This window comes from Crocuta crocuta, unplaced genomic scaffold (genome assembly GCF_008692635.1).
Source record: "Crocuta crocuta isolate KB4526 unplaced genomic scaffold, BGI_CrCroc_1.0 scaffold108, whole genome shotgun sequence".
Classification (NCBI taxonomy): domain Eukaryota; kingdom Metazoa; phylum Chordata; class Mammalia; order Carnivora; family Hyaenidae; genus Crocuta; species Crocuta crocuta.
Genome location: NW_027532825.1, coordinates 5405183 through 5423220, shown reverse-complemented (window position 1 = coordinate 5423220; position 18038 = coordinate 5405183). Strand labels below are relative to the sequence as shown.

General features: G+C 41.1%; 1 protein-coding gene across 1 annotated transcript in view; it reads left to right on the top strand.

Moving 5' to 3' along the window:
- Positions 1–15884, top strand: part of STK17A (serine/threonine kinase 17a) — a 29625-nt gene extending 13741 nt beyond the window's left edge. The window contains exons 4-8 of the mRNA XM_077781154.1: positions 10111–10237; positions 14082–14130; positions 14219–14398; positions 15215–15330; positions 15430–15884. Of these exons, the coding sequence (XP_077637280.1) occupies positions 10111–10237; positions 14082–14130; positions 14219–14398; positions 15215–15330; positions 15430–15539 (582 nt within the window). The 3' untranslated portion in view covers positions 15540–15884. The remainder of the gene's footprint in view (positions 1–10110; positions 10238–14081; positions 14131–14218; positions 14399–15214; positions 15331–15429) is intronic.
- The last annotated feature ends 2154 nt before the right edge of the window (positions 15885–18038 follow it).

Genomic DNA, 18038 nt, shown 5'->3' with positions numbered 1-18038 from the left:
TCTCAAAATGGCGGTAAGATGGTAGTAAGTTAGATACTGTCATTTTAGCCTTACAGTTGTCCAGAGATTCAGCAAGAAGGAGCCAGGTTCTATTTATTAGTCCTGAGATTCACTCTCATCAAACCAACTTAGATCAGTCTAGAACTAATAAGTATGTCAGGGGGAGGGAGGTGCCGGGTTTTGACTGGTCAGGCCAGCATTGCCAGTGTCATTTGCTCCAACCCAGCAGGGTTAAATTCCTCCTCCCATTCCAAGTTTTATTTGGACTGAGAGTGGGGAATGGATAGATTCTCAGACCAGTTCTGTTTCAGGAAGAAACAGAGAGTAGGTGGGTGCTCAGGAGATAGTGAATGTCCACTACAAGTATCCTTAGCATATTCCTTTAGGCATCTGGGATAGAAAAGTCTTAAGATCCCTGTTGATGGTTGCTTCCACCTGAAGTCCAGGTGTAGCTATGGGGAAATGAAACATTCCTCAAGGAGTACACCAGTGGCTCCAGTTCCTTACTAGTCAGAGGAGTTCAGGTTAGGAAAGAATGTAACGTGAGGAGGCTGAATCCCTGGACCTAAGAGGCTTTCCTATCTTGGACTTCTGCAGCCACATTCCACTCCTCGTTCTCTCCCGATCTGTCTTGACCTCTGCTGTAGTTTGCCCCCCGCAGAAAGTAGACACTTAATGGCAGTGGTTCTCCAACTCTGACAGGGATCAGGATCGCCAGGAAAGGCTTATTAAAGCAAATGGTTAGGCCCTGATTCCAGAGTTTCTCATTCAGGGAAGGGCCATGTGATGCTGATACTGTGGGTCCAGGCGCCATTTTGAGAACCCCTGCTCTAGGGCGCACTGTGACACCTGATTGAATACCGTATAAACAACTGTGTCTAATCTTTACTGCATGAAGGAACACTCTCCAGGAAGAGTGAACAGTGTGTACTCTGGAGGTTGACGTCTAAAGTAAACTTGATAAAATTCCATCTGAAATAAGGTGGAAGGGAATAGATAATTCTTTCAAATAGTAGTTTCCTTCAGAAAAACACAGAGGAAAGAAAACGATTTGGAAACTTTCTTTTTCTTTTCTGAAGAATGCCAATTTAAATCCATTCTGTAAGCAGATATTTTTTTAGTACAACGGCTAAAGTGCATGATTATAACACTGTAGACTATGGTAGTTAGAGTGGCATTTTTTGAAAGTAAGTGTGGACAAGTGTGTGCCCACATGTAGTCCCAGGGTATTAAGGCTGAAGATGATTAGAGATCATCTAGGTAGAACCCTCATAGCAAGAGTGGGGGAACTGGGGCTTTGTTATTTTTCCTTTAGTCTGCCATATGTTTAGAAATTCAGAGATCTGTGTTGTAAGAAATACCCACCTGTGCTTCCCTCGGGAACACTCGCCAGAAAGACATGGTCTCTGCAGCCTAGACTTGAGTGGACTCAGACTGTAAGAAGCCTCAGGTAGTCTCAGCCACGCAGAAGAATTCCTAGAAGTAATGTTTGTGCTATGCTTGTTTTCATGTTTGGTTTTACACACTTATCTTTGTTAAGTCCTCTTGTTTTTTAGGTTTTGCTAGTTTTGTGATATAAAAAAGGACTTCTAGGAATGAACCCCGATTTAAAGAACACTACTTCTGTAGGAAATACGCTTTCGATTTATGACAGCTCAACCTATGACTATTATTCAGGAACTAATTAAGTAGCAAGTCAGGTTGTCAACACTATGTGTCATGGATCTTTGATGTTACTTGAAAGCAGCCAAAGGTGAAAATTAAGTTCTTGAATACCAGGTTTAACTGTATTTACTCAAGGAAATTATATCCCTTTCTCCCCAATACGCTCCGTATAAATCATCTTCCTTTCTCCCCAGTACACTTAGTGTAGAATTCTTTCTGGATTTAATAGAGGCTTTGATGTTGGAAACTGGACTCTGTTTCCTAGGCCCAGAGGAACTAGAAGACAGGGTGGCCCAGTAGGTTCTCAGCCTTACTTCTGCCCTCGAGGTCTTCACATGTGCAATCAGATTTGTCTAAGTGAACTGCTGAAGGGGGAAGGTTGGAGATGGGGTTGATGGGGCAGGAGTGCAGATAGGAATGGTTTCTACCAGAAGGTCATCTCCAGTTGACTTTCTTTGACCTCTGTGAGTCTGGACAGAGGGTCTACTGTCCTATACCTTTTAACAGCTATCTGCCCAGTGACAGTTTATGCTTGTACTGTTGACTCTGAGTCTGTAAGAGCTTGAAAGCTACAAAGCTAAATAATGTCTTCTAAAGTATTAATTCTGTGAATTAGAGAAAAAAATAGTTTTAATTCTATGAAAATTGGTAATCCCCACTTGTAGGTTAACTTTGAGTTGGTAGAGTATTCTCCATTATGGTTAAGATGGGGAATTCTTGTCCCAGAGACAAGGAGGAGTTAGAAGTTAGAATGCCTGTTACAGTTGCTCCTATGAAAGAGATAAGTGACACATGGGAAATCTGCTACTTGGCTGCAGGTCAGACCCCAAATGGGCAGTTTGCCAAAAGACTATTCACTGAAGACTCTCAGCCAAATATCTTAAATTGAATATGGCAAATGCTTTGAGGGGTAGCAGATGCAGATTTTGGAGTGTTTCTAGGATGACAAAAATAGAAAAGACACTAGATTGTGATTAGGGGAAAACCCATTCATTGCATGTAAATCATGGCGGGACTGACAAATCTGAGAAACAACAATTCTACCAAAGTCAGAACAAAATTAAAAGCTTCAAAATAATATCAGTTAGTGAATTAGTCATTGGCATAGTGGCCTGCTTTTACTTCAGTCAGAGGAAGGACTTGACCAAAAAGAACACAAAGAAACCCAGTCTTAAGACCCAGTGCTCTTTGTGTTTGAATGGTCTTCTGTTGGGTAGACCTTCCAGCAGCTCTGTGCTGGGCATGTGGTAGTTCCCTCTCCACCCTGTTAGGCGGGTATGATGAGAAGCTCGGGAGCAGACCAGGAGCTAGAAGCCAGAACTCTACCTTTTGAGGTTTAAGTTGGTCACTGACAATTTGAAACCGTAACATTTCTCAACAGCCTCCCAAACTGATTTAGACAGTAATATTAACCTATTTCTGTACTGTGACCTGGATTTTAATAAAAGTCACTTAACTTGAATTCTCATTGCCTGATAAAAATGTTGCTTAAAATTTTATCCATGGCACCTTAAGGCTAATTAGTAAGCAAGTTAGCCTCAAGTTTACAGTGCTCTTTTCCAGGGGTGATTGTTCAGTAAATGTTAAATGGGTTATATACAAAGACGAAGATAACAAGATAAATGAAAGGATTCCCCCGCAAAACCAAGAAATAAGATTTTACAGAGATCTCCCTACTGCCTTTGTCTATTTGAGGACAGTTTGTCTGTTTCCTTCCCTTCCCTACCCGCCCCCCCCNGCCGCCCCTTTCATTGCCTCTCCATTGACCATGTCATTTTTCTTACCACCTGGTATTCATGCATCTTAAATAGAATTAGGTAGGGGCGCCTGGGTGTCTCAGTCGGTTGGGCGGCCAGCTCAGCTCAGGCCATGATCTCACAGTTTGTGGGTTTGAGCCCTGCATCGGGCTCTGTGCTGGCAGCTCAGAGCCTGGAGCCTGCTTCCGATCCTGTGTCTCCCTCTTCTTCTGCCCCTCCCTGCTTGTTCTCTGTCTCTGTCTCTCTCTCAAAAATAAGTACAATTAGGTATTGTGAGCCACAGCTTCTTTATCATGAACTGGGTTCTCTAGAAAGGAAGTCTAAACTGTAATGCTAATGCACGTCTCTGTTTTCAGCCTGTATATTTCACTTCCTGGAAGTGGGTATGTTTTGCCATCAAACACTGACAGATTATAGTCCTGTAATTGTACTTCTTTTTTATTTAGAGGAGTAAGGTCTGTTTTTAAAATGTATCTGTGGTCAAACAGGGCACAGTTGATGGAAACTATGTAATAAACATTAACTCAAAGTCCATGAAAGAGTTTGATGTTGAGACGTGTTTTTTCCCAGCAACCTCTCTGTCAACTGTTTAGTCACTCACATTGGTAGATGATGGATGCTGGGCCTAGATTTCAAATTTGATCACACTAATTGAGAATTTACTATATTACTACCACACCCAGCTAGCTTTTGCATGATTACTAAAGAAAGCATTTCCCAAGGAATGTAAAGTATAAACAAACATAAGGGGAAAACATGTAAGCTATTTTAAGGGCATAAATGATATTTAAGAACATTCACAGAATGTGCATGTTTTATTAATCATAAAATGGACCTTAAGATACAGTGACGATTTCCACTTAGCAATATTTCGTTTAGCATTTTGTATGTGCTGGGAAGGGCAAAACATGTTCAGCGATGAATATATGTAACAGAACCAAATTTCTCTCCTCTAATTTGCCTGAATAATGACAGTTAATTTTACTATAATATTTCATTAATGTAATAAAACTAGAATTACCTTGACAAGTCTTGGGACTCCTAATTGTAGGTTTTTTCCTTGAAGAAATTACTAGAAGCTGACTAACAGAGAATGTCACTTTATAATGAAGTTTGTTTATATATATTACCAAAACCTCTCGTTATTTTATCATTGAAAAGAGAGATTGATTATAACACTGATTAGCTGAGCATTTTCACTCCTTTTGTGTGTGTGGCAGGGCAGGGGTGCTTTACCTGGTTGGGGTGTTTATAAGAATTTAGCACGCCTCTGCAGTTCATGCTTCTGTAGCGCCAGCAGTTTGGTTGTGTCTTTCCGTTTAGTTTTTGGTTTTTACTGTAGCCAGAACTTTCAGTGATTTAAAAAACAGGTCTTTGTACAAAACTACAGATTACACTGAGCTACAGTATGGTTTTATTTTCACTGTTGAGAAGTCTGTTTTTATGAATATGTTTTCAAAATGAACTACATTCTGTGATTGCATAGTGGTAATATGGACATTATGCAAGAGATATTAATTACTGAACAGTTATTGGGATATCACTTAGATCCCTTTATTAGCTTTTATAGCTGCAGTGTTCAGTCCAGTACCACCAGCTGTTTGTGGCTGTTGAGCACTTGAGAACTGAGATGTGTTCAGAGTGTGAACTTCATACCAGATTTCAAGGACTTAGTATGGAAAAAAAGTAAAACATCTCCATAGTTTTATATATTACTTGTTGAAGAGATCTCTTAGACATGTTGGATTAAAAGAATATTAATTTCACCAGTTTCATGTTATTTTTTATAATATGACGACTAGAAAGTGTTAAATTAGGTTCTGTGACTTGTATTACCTTTCCATAGGACAGCACTGGTTTAGAGAATACCCACAGATGATTAAGCCAGAATTGCCTGTTACATAAAGGTCACCTAGTCTTTCAACTTCTTTTTCAACCTGTTGTAATCTAGCCTTTTCTCCCCTGGTCTTGCTAAAAATCATTTCTTCAGAAGCCTTTCAGACTTTGGTTATTTGGTACATTCAGTGGCTTTTTCTTGGTCCTCATTCTTCCCCGCGTCCCTTCCGATGCTCGCTCCTTCCTTCCTTCCTTCCTTCCTTCCTTCCTTCCTTCCTTCCTTCCTCCCTCCCTCCCTCCCTCCTTCCTTCCTTCCACACGATGCCTATGTTCTCGGCCTCCCCCTCAGACGGCTCTTCCCGAGCGCCCTCCTCACTCGCGTTGCCGCTTGCTGGATGTGGGTATCAGCCGGAACCCATCTTGGCCACTTCTCTTCCTGCCCATATTCTCTTCCTCTCGTTTACTTCCATGGTTTTAGTTTTGCCTCTGTGCCCTTGCGTTCTAAAGCCGTATCCTCAGCCCTGTGTCCTCTCCGGACCGGATTCCCAGCTGTGCTGGGTGCTTCTGCGGGCCCCTCCGATTCTGGGAAGCAGAGCTGAACCAGCGGCGCCCTCTTGCTGACCCGACTGTGTTAGTCGGCGAATAAGCACCTTAGCGTTCCTGCTCCTGCACAAGTCACGGTGGACTGTGCACTTTGCCACTGTAATGAGTAAAGTTTCTTCTGTGTTTTCTCATTCCGTGCTTCTTCCTGTCTCCCTCACGCGCTCTCCCCCGTTCAAGACTTTAAAAATAGCATAAAGGCACCTTCTTCAGAGACATTCTTGTCTTTGACCCCACTCGGCACGCGTCCCGCCCCGCCCCGCCTCACCTGTGCACTTCGGCCTGCGGCCTTTGCTCTTCCCGGAACGTCCTCTTGCCTTCCCCTGTGGTCTGCCTCCTGCCAGTTCTTCCAGAACGGCCCGGAAAGCCCGGACTGAGTCTTGTGCTTCCACCCCTTTGTGCCTGCCACCACACTTGTCCCCGTCACCTTCGTGCTGTTCCCCAGCGTGCAGTCCCTCCGCTAGGAGCTCGCCTTCGCCTTGGGCCGCGTCTTTCCTCTCCCTGGGATGCTCCCTGTCTACCCCACCCCCCAAAGTATTTGCCGTGACTGCTCCTTCTCAGCATTGCCTTCTCCCCAAATACGGTCTTCTCCGAGACACCTCCCCCGACTGCGCGGAAGAGAACGTGCATGTGAACACAGACGCACCCGGCAGGTACTGTCACCGCTACCCCACTCTGAGGTCTCCTGGGTGCTTAAAACTACCTGAGGTATCATTGCTTACTTATACTTGTTTGTCCCCATTAGAACGCAAGGCTCCAAAAGAACAGGGAACTCCTGTCTTTCCTGTTATTTTTCCAGTAGGCAGTCCATAAAATTTTTTTAATAAATGACAAAATCCTTTTTCTTCTTCAGCGTCTGCTCACTTACCTCCTGTGTAATTCTCCAAGGCTAAATTTTCCCTCTTATTTATTTATTGCCTGAACACTTTGTCTGTGACGGCACTTAAAATGCACAGCAGAGTTAGTCAAGCCTGATATAAGTGCTTCTGTTTTCTCTTCTGACAGCGATCTCTCTGTCCGTAGGGACTTGTTATTACTCATATTTATAGTGCCTCCATTCCTGACACAAAATAGACGCCCTTCAAATTTTTTTTATAGTCAGTCACATTTTTTCCTTTCATTCAAACAGCAAATAACGTGTGCCTCGTGTGTGCTGGCACCGACCCTGGCGCTATCACAGTGACCAGTACGGTGGCTCGTGGAGCTGTGGATTCATCCTCTGCTTCTGAATCCAGACTTTGAATAATCTACAAGTAATTTCTGAGAAGGGCAGGATGGACGGTTGGGTCAACATTGAGCCCCTTGTAAAAGAAAGGGACCATCTGGACCTCAACTCCTTTTTCATATTGCAGCTCTTCACTGTTGAACATTGTTAGAATCTGCTTCACTGCCATCCTGGGTCTTCTCAGCAAGTTGACACCAGGCAAAGAAGAACAGGGAAAAAGTATACAAAGATACTTCTGTGCGAGAGAGCATGGCAAGTAGGAGAGACGGAACAGTGTCCATTGAGACTTGCTGTCCCTGGGCCAAGGGGAACGGGTTTATGATGAGGCTGGAGAGCTAGGCAGGAGCTCCAGCTAGCAGGGCTTTTATAGCACATTTGGAAGTTAAAAACAATGGGAAGCTACTGAAGGGTTTAGGCAGGGGCGTGACAGATCAGGTTTATAGAGTGCAAAAGATCTTTCTGGCTAAGTATGGGGAAAATAGATCCTGGCAAACCACTAAAGAGTCTGTTGCAATTAAGCAAAACTTGATGGTAGCTTAAATGAGTGTTCTGTAGCTGGAGAGAAATAAGTAAAGTTTAGAAGTGCTTGAATTTATGATTTAAAATCAATAGGATATGATGACACGTTAGCTAAATGAGTAGAAAGCGGGGAGAGAGGAATGACCCAGGTGATTCTTAGTGTTTTCTATTACCCTGCTGGGTAAGGGTGGCATCCCCTGGGGTGTGATGATCATTGGCATACAGGGAATCTGATTTGGGGAGGAAAATAGGAGTCTGGTTTGGGCATGTTGAATTTGAGATAGCCTTGAGACCTCAAAGAGAGATTAGGTAAGCAGTTGGTTGAAGAGGTCTGAGCCAGAGAAAAATCTGTGACTCCTAATGTATAGGTGATAATTAAGCCTTAGGTGCAGATACCTTGTGTAAGGTGAGAGTGTGGAGTGAAAGGAGCAAAGAGCCTCAGGATCAGGCCGTGAGAAATCCACGTTAAAGGAACCCACTTAGAGGAAGTTCCTTGAACCCAGTTAGAGGATGTTCCTTGAACCCAATTAGAGGAAGTTCCTTGAACCCAGTTAGAGGAAGTTAAAGGAACCCAGTTAGAGGAAGATGAACCAACAGAGGAGACAGAAGCAGCAGCCAGAGAGTCAGGAGGAAGACCTGGGTAGTGTTTTGTTCTGGAAGCCAAGAGAAAAAGAGTTTGTAAACAAGAAAGGAGTGACAGCAGTGCCAGGCACTGCTGAAGTGGTAGTCCAGAGAGCGTGGAAATATGTCACTGAATTTTAGTGACCTGCAGTAGAGGAATGAGGACACAGAAGCCCAGTGGAGTGGTTGAACATGCATGGAAGGAAAGGAAACGTTAACATTCATCGTAAACCTCTGGAGAACTACAGTGTGATGGAGAGGACAGAGAACTACAGTTAGCTAAACAATGGGATAAGTTTGCTGTGGACGAGATGTTGTGGAGTAGAGGGGAGGCAGGTATCAAACCCTCCCTGGAAGGCCAGAGGGGGCATCAGAGAAGGCGTTATTGAGGAATCAGTGCTTTGTTGAGAGCCACCATGCCTGAAGTGAATGATGAAACTAAATTTGTTGGGGAGAGAGTTTCCGGAGAAGTAACCATCTTGTTTAGGGATTACAGCTTGTTGGATTTGGAACACAGATTGCCTACTGAATAGTGGCAGGAGGTTAATCTTGAAGAGGAAGCAGAAGCACTGAGGTGCTACAGTGAGGTATTTATACTTTATTAGCTTCTCAACTTATCTTTAGAAAGATTCTTAATGGCAGAAGACAGTAAGTGTAGACTCTGAAGCAACAGAAACTTTTCTTTCAAGTGCCGTTTCAAAAATTCTAATGAATTTTATATTCTAACCCATAATGTATGTTTGACTTTTTATGTAAAAGTATCTGAGATTATTTTCATTTGGGTTAAAAAAAAATGACTCCAGGAATATGAACCCTATTGATCCTGTGGCCTTGGCTAGCTCTCTCGTGCCCATGGTCAAATACATCCTATTTGAGAGTGTGTCCATTGGTGAGGACTAGCACCAGTATCATGATCAGACTTCCATTATGGTGAGATTATTGTACAGTGAAGGATGGGCTGAAGGTGGGGGCAGCTAGAGGCAGGAGAGTGGTAGTCCAGGTAAGAAATCATGAAAACCCAAACTTTAAGCAGTGGGGGTTTTGCAACTTAAGAGCATTGGCATGCCAGTGACTTCACTAGGCATGAGACATGATTAAATATGAAGGAGATGGAGTACTTTAGGATGATTCGCCAGAACCTGACCTGGGCATTGAGATTGGGAGTATAGAAGGACAGGCCTGGGTTTGGTGGGGTTGAAGGAAGAACCCCTGCTTGAGGTGTTTATTGAATAGATGGCCTTTGCTCACTAGTGGGAGCTGAAGGTATGGCCCACTTCAGCCAAATGCAAAGATCGATTTAATTGGACCTATGAGTCAGCAAGGGGCCGAGGGTAGGGGGTAGATAGAGGTCGTCAGCACGTATGTGGGAGCCGAAGCTTGATAATAGATGAGATTGCTGAAGGATAGAGGGCCAGCAGGCAAGAGATCTGGGGCAACATGAATATTTAAAAGCAGGAAAGAAGGGAAAAAAATCCTGAGAAAACGGTGAGAGAGCTATTGAGGAGGAAAAGACTGAAGAGCGCATATCTAGGAGAGGGGGCAAAATCCAGAATCCACTGCATTGAGAAGTGAGGGAATAGCAGGAAGTGTGTTGGCTAGAGAGAAATGCAGAGTCACTTTATAAGTGGCTTGGTCTTGTTTTTAAAATAGGAGTAGATGCACATTTATGTTCTGAGCAGGAGCCAGTATAAAGAGATTATATTAGACCTGTTGCCTTATACATCATAAGTATATTGTAAAAATATTTGTTTAATGAATGACCGCTTATTGTTAAATTTGTCAATCTCAGTTTCACAGTTGATGTGTGTGTTTTATGCACTACTTGCTCTTTCTATTCAGTCATGGTTTCATTAATTTGGAGAGTGTGGTGTTATTTTTTTTTTTTAGCCTCAGAATATTCTGCTGACAAGTGACTCTCCATTGGGTGACATCAAGATAGTTGATTTTGGCCTTTCAAGAATAATGAAGAACAGTGAAGAACTCCGAGAAATTATGGGTACTCCTGAATATGTGGGTAAGTCTTCATAAGACCGGGTTGTGTTCTGTGTTTGGAGTCAGGCATCATCTTCATTAGGGAACTCATATGTGGCATGATTAATAGTGGGACAACTGAAATTCTGCCATCCGAGACTTCTTCCTGTGTATTAAATTTAAAAATGGTAAACTTGGGGCGCCTGGGTAGGTCAGTCAGTTGAGCATCCACCTTCAGCTCAGGTCATGATCTCGTGGTTCGTGGGTTCGAGCCCCATGTCGGGCTCTGTGCTGACAGCTAGCTCGGAGCCTGGAGCCTGTCTTTGGATTGTGTGCCTCCCTCTCTCTCTGACCCTCCCCTGCTCATGCTGTCTCTATCTCTCTCAAAAATAAATAAAACATTAAATAATAAATTAATAAATTAAATAAATTTTTAAACATGGTAAACTTAAAGAGTTAGGTACCAAACTGATGATCCCTTTCCCAAAAGACTGAGAGAATTTGAAAGGATTACTTCTAAAAGGAATAGAAGAGGATTTTCTTCACAAAGTGTGCCATGTCAGATTATCTGAAGATGAGAGCATATTGAACAAATAAAGGCCTTTAAAGAACTTCAAGTTTGTAATTAACATTGTTAAAGTAATTGCAAGCCCTGCAATTCCATAGATGTTGAAACGGGGCGTTTTGTTGGATTGATGCACGGTTGAGAGCCTGTAGCAGAAAGAAAAAGGACATGAAACTCTGAAGGTACTGGTAAGAGAGCAGCAGAAGTGATGAACCATGGCTTCTAGGTTTGGTACAAAAATAAGTAAACTATGACTTGTTTGATAAACTGGAAGAAAAATAGGAAGCAAAAGATTAGTGGTTTGAATGAATTAAAAAATATGTATCTGTAAGCAGAGCAAGGCAGTGAAATAATCTAAAGATTGTGACCAGAGATTACACTATCAGCCTTTAAGATGTCAGAGATGCAACCGCTCTTTGTAATTTTAAAGAGCTGTGGAAGGGCGCTACGTTAGACCTATAGGTCTGTAGGTGAGGAAGCACGGGCACGCTGGTGGCTACATACGTGGGTCACGGACACGAGTGTGGAAGTTGTCTGAAGTGATGGCACGTGGGTTTAGGAGGATGGTTTTTGTGTCAGGTGACAGCAAGCACCCAGGGCCCGGGCCTGAGGGAAGAGCATTCACTAGACGCTAGAGGTGTCAGGTGGACAGACCGGCAGCATTCAAGGTCGCCCCAGACCCGCTTTCACAGAGCAGACGGTGAAGAGAGTCATCCTTGAAGGAGGGAAGACAGCAGGACTTAGTTTACAGGGGAGAGTTGATTCTGAAGACACAGGCTAGGAGAACGATAAGGTTGAGGAAAACCAAGCTGTTTGTTGATGATAGTACACAAAAATAATTCCGAGCTTTAACGTAAGTCCTACAATTTGAGAGGCGCCTCGGCGGCTCAGTTGGCTAAGCGTCTGGCTTTGGCTCAGGTCGTGTTCTTACAGTCTTTGAGTTCGAGCCCCACATGAGGCTCTGTGCTGACAGATTCTCTGTCCCCCTCTCTCTCTGCCCTGCTCACACTCTGTCTGCCCTGCGCGCTCGCGCACTCTCTCTCGCTCTGTGTCTTTCAAAAATAAACGTAAACAAAAAAATAAGTCCTACAATTTGAAACATCTCAAATTAATTAGGTAATAATTGATATCACAGACAGAAAAACAACCTTCAAAATGTTGATGTGTTCTTTGTGGCTAGAATACTTTTTTCAGTAAGTGCCATGACCACACAGTAGGGTTTAAGAGTGTGGCTTAATAGGCTTCATCTAGGAAAGAGGCAGCCCAGATTTTCCAGCCAGTGTAGAGCAGTGTAAACTAGAATGAAGGGTTGTGAGTTGAGAGCCCTGTAGTAATTATTACCCTGAATGAGTTTGTTTTGTTTTATGCTTTCTGTTCTTTGGTAAATTTTCTACCAAGAGAGCTTCCCCCCCCTCCAAAAAACAGAACTATCTTTACTATGAAAGTAATAAAACCCAATCCAAAACAATTAAAAATAATTCAAAAGTATATAATAGAGAAAAACAAGGGGACCTCTCCATTCTTTTATGGACTTTCAGAGATGAATATAAGACTCCCATCCTGTTTTCTAAACAGAATCATTTACCTGGGAGCGGTGGGCTGTCTGTCTACTGGCTGTGTATGTGACCTCAGTCCTGAAGTCTCTGTACCTCACATTCCTCTGTCCATAACGTGGGGCTATAATAATACTGCCTTACTGGATTTGCTATACCAGGCTCTTTTGTAATAAACACAGGAAAGGAGGCTACTGTTATTTCCTGCCCCCTCTTCCCACCATCTTTTTTTTAAGTGTTTCAAGTTTGTATTTAAATTCTAGTTAGTTAACATACTAATAAAAGTGGTTTCAGGAGTAAAATTTAGTAATTCATACAACACCCAGTGCTCGTCACAAGTGCCCTCCTTAATGCCCATCAGCCTTTTAGCCCATCCCGCGCCACCTCCCCGCTCACCTCCCCTCCAGCAACCCTCAGTTTGTTCTCTGTAGTTAAGAGTCTCTTTTATGTTTTGCCTCCCTCTCCCGTTTTTAACTTATTTTTCCTTCCCTTCCCCTATGTTCATCTGTTCTGTTTCTTAAATTCCTCAGTTGGGTAAAATCATACAGTCTTCCCACCATCGTTTGCTTTACTTTTTCCCCCTCCAATAATTTGGATGCTATGCATTTCATTTTAAATTTCCTAGTAGTTTCTTTTAAAACTTTTAAATTTGAACTGTTATTAAAACCTGTTTTACTGGTAAAGTAATACTTGTAGCTTCTGTTTTACAAGTCAGTTTCAGGAGTTGATGTTGAGGAAATTTAACCTACTTAACATTTTCTCCCAACCTTTCATTCCTCATATTCAGGGGACGGAGGAGGGGAGGTTGTCCCCAACCCATAAAGAATATGTGACTTGAGTGTTTTGTCTTTTCCTAGAATTAAAACATCTTCATTCCCTTTTTTTTTTTTTTTTAAATCATAATTGCAACAGTTGTTTAGTCTTTGATATGTTTTTAAATGGATCCAATACTTGGTTGCCTGTCTTTTCTTCCTATTTGCATACTTTGAAAAAAAAAAAACCTCATCTTTTGGTTGACTAGATTCTATCAGTGAGTAGGCTTTTCCTTTCAAGGAAGATTTTCATAAATCTCTCCTAAGTTTTTGAACATTTGAAAATGTCTGTTGCTTTATGCATAACAGCAGTTTAGTTAAATATTATCAAAGCATACTTGTTTTTCACAACTCTACAGAGGCAATGTTGTCGTCTTTGTGTGTGATGCATGTCACCTGAGAATGCTCAGGGGTGGATTTTTTGTTGTTTTTTATTTTTAAACCTTGTTGGCTGACTTTTTGTCAGTGGGTAGACCCTTAGAGCTCACTCCAGCTACAGCATGGAGAATAGAGCAGTGATGTGGAATGAGTGGAGAGGTCAGGAGGGGAAAGTGCCCTGGACTAGGGTGAGGGCGGATGTAAGGAAGAGTCAGGGATGCATTGAGAAAGGTTTGTAAGTAGTAATCTGTTAGATACAATGCTTCATTGTAGAGGATATGGGTGTCAGTTGTCAGGTTCTATTACAGTATTTATGCATTCAGATATCTTAAAAATATTAGGACCCAACAATGGAGGGTACAAGTGTGAAAAATAAACAATTATGTCTTGTTACACTTTATAATAACTCAGATTAATTTGTAGAATATATTATTGTGTTAATTTATTTCATTTTAGCCCAAATCTTGAATAGTGTCTTAGAGTTTCTAAGGACTATTTAAAAAAAAATGTTTTATCTTGAAAACCAAATTAGGAATTTTTTTCACATAGCTAAATGTTTTCTTCTGTTTCTGATACTAGCGCCTGAAATTCTGAGTTATGATCCGATCAGCATGGCAACGGATATGTGGTAAGAGCTATTTATGAAATAAATGATCTAATTCGTTTCAAGAAATATATAGGCCACTAATTTTTCTTACGTTTTCATTCTGATTTAGGAGCATTGGAGTGTTAACATATGTCATGCTTACGGGAGTATCACCCTTCTTAGGTGACAATAAACAAGAAACATTCCTAAACATCTCCCAGATGAACTTAAGCTATTCTGAGGAAGAATTTGATGTTGTGTCTGAGTCTGCTATTGACTTCATTAAGACACTCTTAGTTAAGAAACCTGAGTAAGTATTAGTTCTTACTGATCCTTATCAATTTTTGAGTGATCTGCTCTGAACAAAAGTAGGTTAAACTGAAACACAAAAGTGTAGACATTAAGCCAGGTAAGACCTTGAACTTACTACATCTGTTGAAAGAAAAAGTGTCAAAAATGAGAATGTTTCAGGGCGCCTGTGTGGCTCAGTTGGTTAAGCGTCTGACTTTGGCTCAGGTCATGGTCTCACAGTCTGTGTGTTCAAGCCCCTCATCAGGTTTTGTGCGGACAGCTCCGAGCCTGGGGCTGCTTTGGATTCTGTCTCTCCCTCCCTCTCTGCTCCTCCCCCACTAGTTCTCTCTCTCTCTTAAAGAAAAAAAAAAAATGAGTAAACATTAAAAAAAAAAGAGGAGGTTTCTAGAAAACGTAAGCTGCATCTCAGTATAACAGATATTATCTACCTGTTTTTGGTCTTCCAGAAGGACTTTTCAGAGATATCTTATTTAAAATATTTTTCAACATTATGGGAATGGCATTTGCACACTAACACCAGAACTTCCAGTCTTATTCAAGAATCACAATAAGATTCTTATTAACTCTTCATACTTCCCAAAATGTAATACAATCAATCTACCTTATATTCTGATTTATTAAATTGATTTAAGATTTTTTTTTAAAGTAATTTTTTTTTAAAGTAATCTCTATACAGAATATGGGCTTGAACTCACAACTTTGAGATCAAGAGTGTCATGCTCTACCAATTGAGCCACCCAGGCACCTCTCTTATGGCCCAGTTTATAATTGAAGTTTTAAACTACTTAAGTGTGAAATATGTGTCTTTTTATAGACATCGAGCCACAGCTGAGCAATGTCTGAAACATCCGTGGTTGACAGAGAGCAGTATTCAAGATCCTTCTTTCAAGGTGAAAGGGACATTAGAAGAAGCAAATGCACTCCAAGAAGGTGATTCTGTGCCTGAAATTAATTCAGATACTCAGAAACCAGAAACCGAGGAATCCATTGTAACCGAAGAGTTAATTGTATTTACTTCATATACTTTAGGACAATGCAGACAGTCTGAAAAAGAGAAAATGGAGCAAAAGGCCATTTCCAAACGATTTAAATTTGAGGAACCTTTGCTACAAGAAATTCCAGGAGACTTTATCTACTGAGCAATACTTCCCTTTAGAACTTTAAGATTTCTACATTGAAAACATTAATATTATTTATGGACTTCTGGCCAAATGGTACATGTACTGAAAGTGGACAAACCAGGTATCTCACTGATAGAAAAAAAAACTAAAATTACTTGTGGAGTTAGATATATCAAGACAGATTTATAAAGTTGCCAACCAGGAGTTTTAACGGGTAAAGTTATCTGTGTCAATGTTATTTTTAAGAAGGGAGATGTTTGAACCTTTTATTTCTAAATCCTGTTTCTCCAGAATGAAAATTTGTTATGCAAAGATCATCTGTATTTACTTTCTTTAAAAATCCAAGTAAAAGTGCCAAATTAACATCTTTGTAAATCTATTTGAATTATTCTTATGTATCTGTATCTACATATATATAGTGATAGGGATATCTTTACTAAAATTGATACTTTTTCACTTTGGATTTTTTGGGGGGAGTAAGATTTAATTAGGCATCTTCCAAATTTTGGGACCTAGAATAACATCCACAATAGTTTGATAATGTCTTATTTTTATATTTTATTACTGCTTTGTATCGACTTTATTTTACCTCTTTTATCTTTGCTTTTGCCTAATGCTTGTAACCGATCAGTGAAAAACCCTTGCTAATTTTTTTTCTCTTCAACGTCACTAATAAGAGTTGTGTTGATTTTTCACCTCCAGTTACTCTGGTTTTAAGGTCAAGGTAGGTTCAGTAATCCTGTAACGTTAAACCAGCACCGGTTTCTCAGCCCTTCCCCGGCCCTTCCCCGTCACGCCTTACGTGTTTACCCGCTTTCACAAGGCTCTGCCCCTGTCGCCACCTCACGTGCTTGTCACCTCATTTGGTCACTTGCAAGTGTCCGTGTGATCTGATCAACATGATGGTTGCTTTGGTCAGTGAAAAGACGCTTTTTTATTGTTTTTGTTAACAAAATCCCCCAGAGAGGAGTAAGAGTGGAAGCATATTCATCCTGGCCACGGAGCCTCCATTTCTGTTATTAGCCCTCAGACTGTATTAAGAAAAGTTCTAAAATGCCAAAATATTTATAAACTTTTGTTCATTAAAAATTTGACAGTGGATTCTTTGTCATTAGGGAGGAAGCCTTTCTCACTGATAGATTATAAGAAAATATACTCTGTAGAATTTAATTTGATTGGGATTGAACACTTCAATTGTACGTAGGCCCCACAGTGAATAGTAAATTCTTACTTAAAAAAATGGAAATGTACAAGTGTACGCTGTATAACTTGAAGCAACTAAAGGTCTTTCTCACACAAAGCCTGAGTCGTGTCCTTATTTATCTTCCCTTAGGCTCAGGTTGTTAGATGCCCACGAATGCAGTCGGTCTGTCCCCCCGGTACCACCAGGCTTGTGCTGTGCACAGGATGTCCCGTCCTGACTCGGTGCTAGCCCCTCCCACCCCCACCCCCCGCCGTTTCCAAGTGTGTGCGGAGTTCAGTGTTGGACATCTACCCCACGGTCCACAGCCGCCCCCAGCCCTGCCGGGAGGGTGCAGGGACCCTGACCATGCTCTCACACCAGCAGAGGAGATCGCTTAGGCAGTTCCAGCCATCAGCTTGCACTATTTGCTCATTATATTGGCTTTATTTACACAGTTTCTAAACCAGCTCTAGAAGGAGGAAGAGGAAGCTCTGCCACCGTTTCCACTGGCAGGGTTTCCACTGAAAACACATGACCGCTGTGTTAAGCCTCAGGTAAGTCTTGGAACAAGTAAAATGCAATTCGAAAAAAAAAAATTACAAAAGATTGCAAAAATATTTGTAAATACCTCCCTGACAAAATTAGGGGGTGAGAATACCCACTGCTGAATGACATATTTTTATACCTGATAGCTTTGTCCAGTTTTTAAATCAGAATCATTCAGATAACATTTAGACTTTTTCCAAGCCATTTTATATTACATTCAAAATAAATACATTTTTCTTTCAGTGGCCACATTGCTGATTGCAGTGTGCTGATCTCCTTCTTGCTTTTGTACCTGAATTTAGAGTTGTACAGTGCTTTTTTTTTTAGAAGCACATATACTTGTAAAGGCATACTGAATTTTTTGGTTTATATGATGTAAATAGTGCATGAAGAGTCTTCACAAATTGGGCCAAATAAAATCCATTAATGACTTACCAACTACCTCTATACTTACCTAATGCTGTTAATTTTCTTTTAACAGGTTTACAAAGAACAGTATTATTGAATTTATTCATGGAATTCAGAAGTCCAGTATTAATATAATATTCACTAATATTCTAGCTTGATGAGAAGTTTGTGAAATATGCAAAACGTATGTGGTTTTAGTCAATTGGGAAATTTTTTTTTCCTAAAATAGTTTATAGTCAAGTTGGTTTCTATATAACACCCAGTGCTCATCCCCANCTTCAATTTCCTTCATAAGTTTTCTATAGTTTTCACCATACAGATCAATGCCTTTTCAGAAGAAGGTGGTTTTCATTTCCATGAAGTCCAGTTTATCAGTTTTT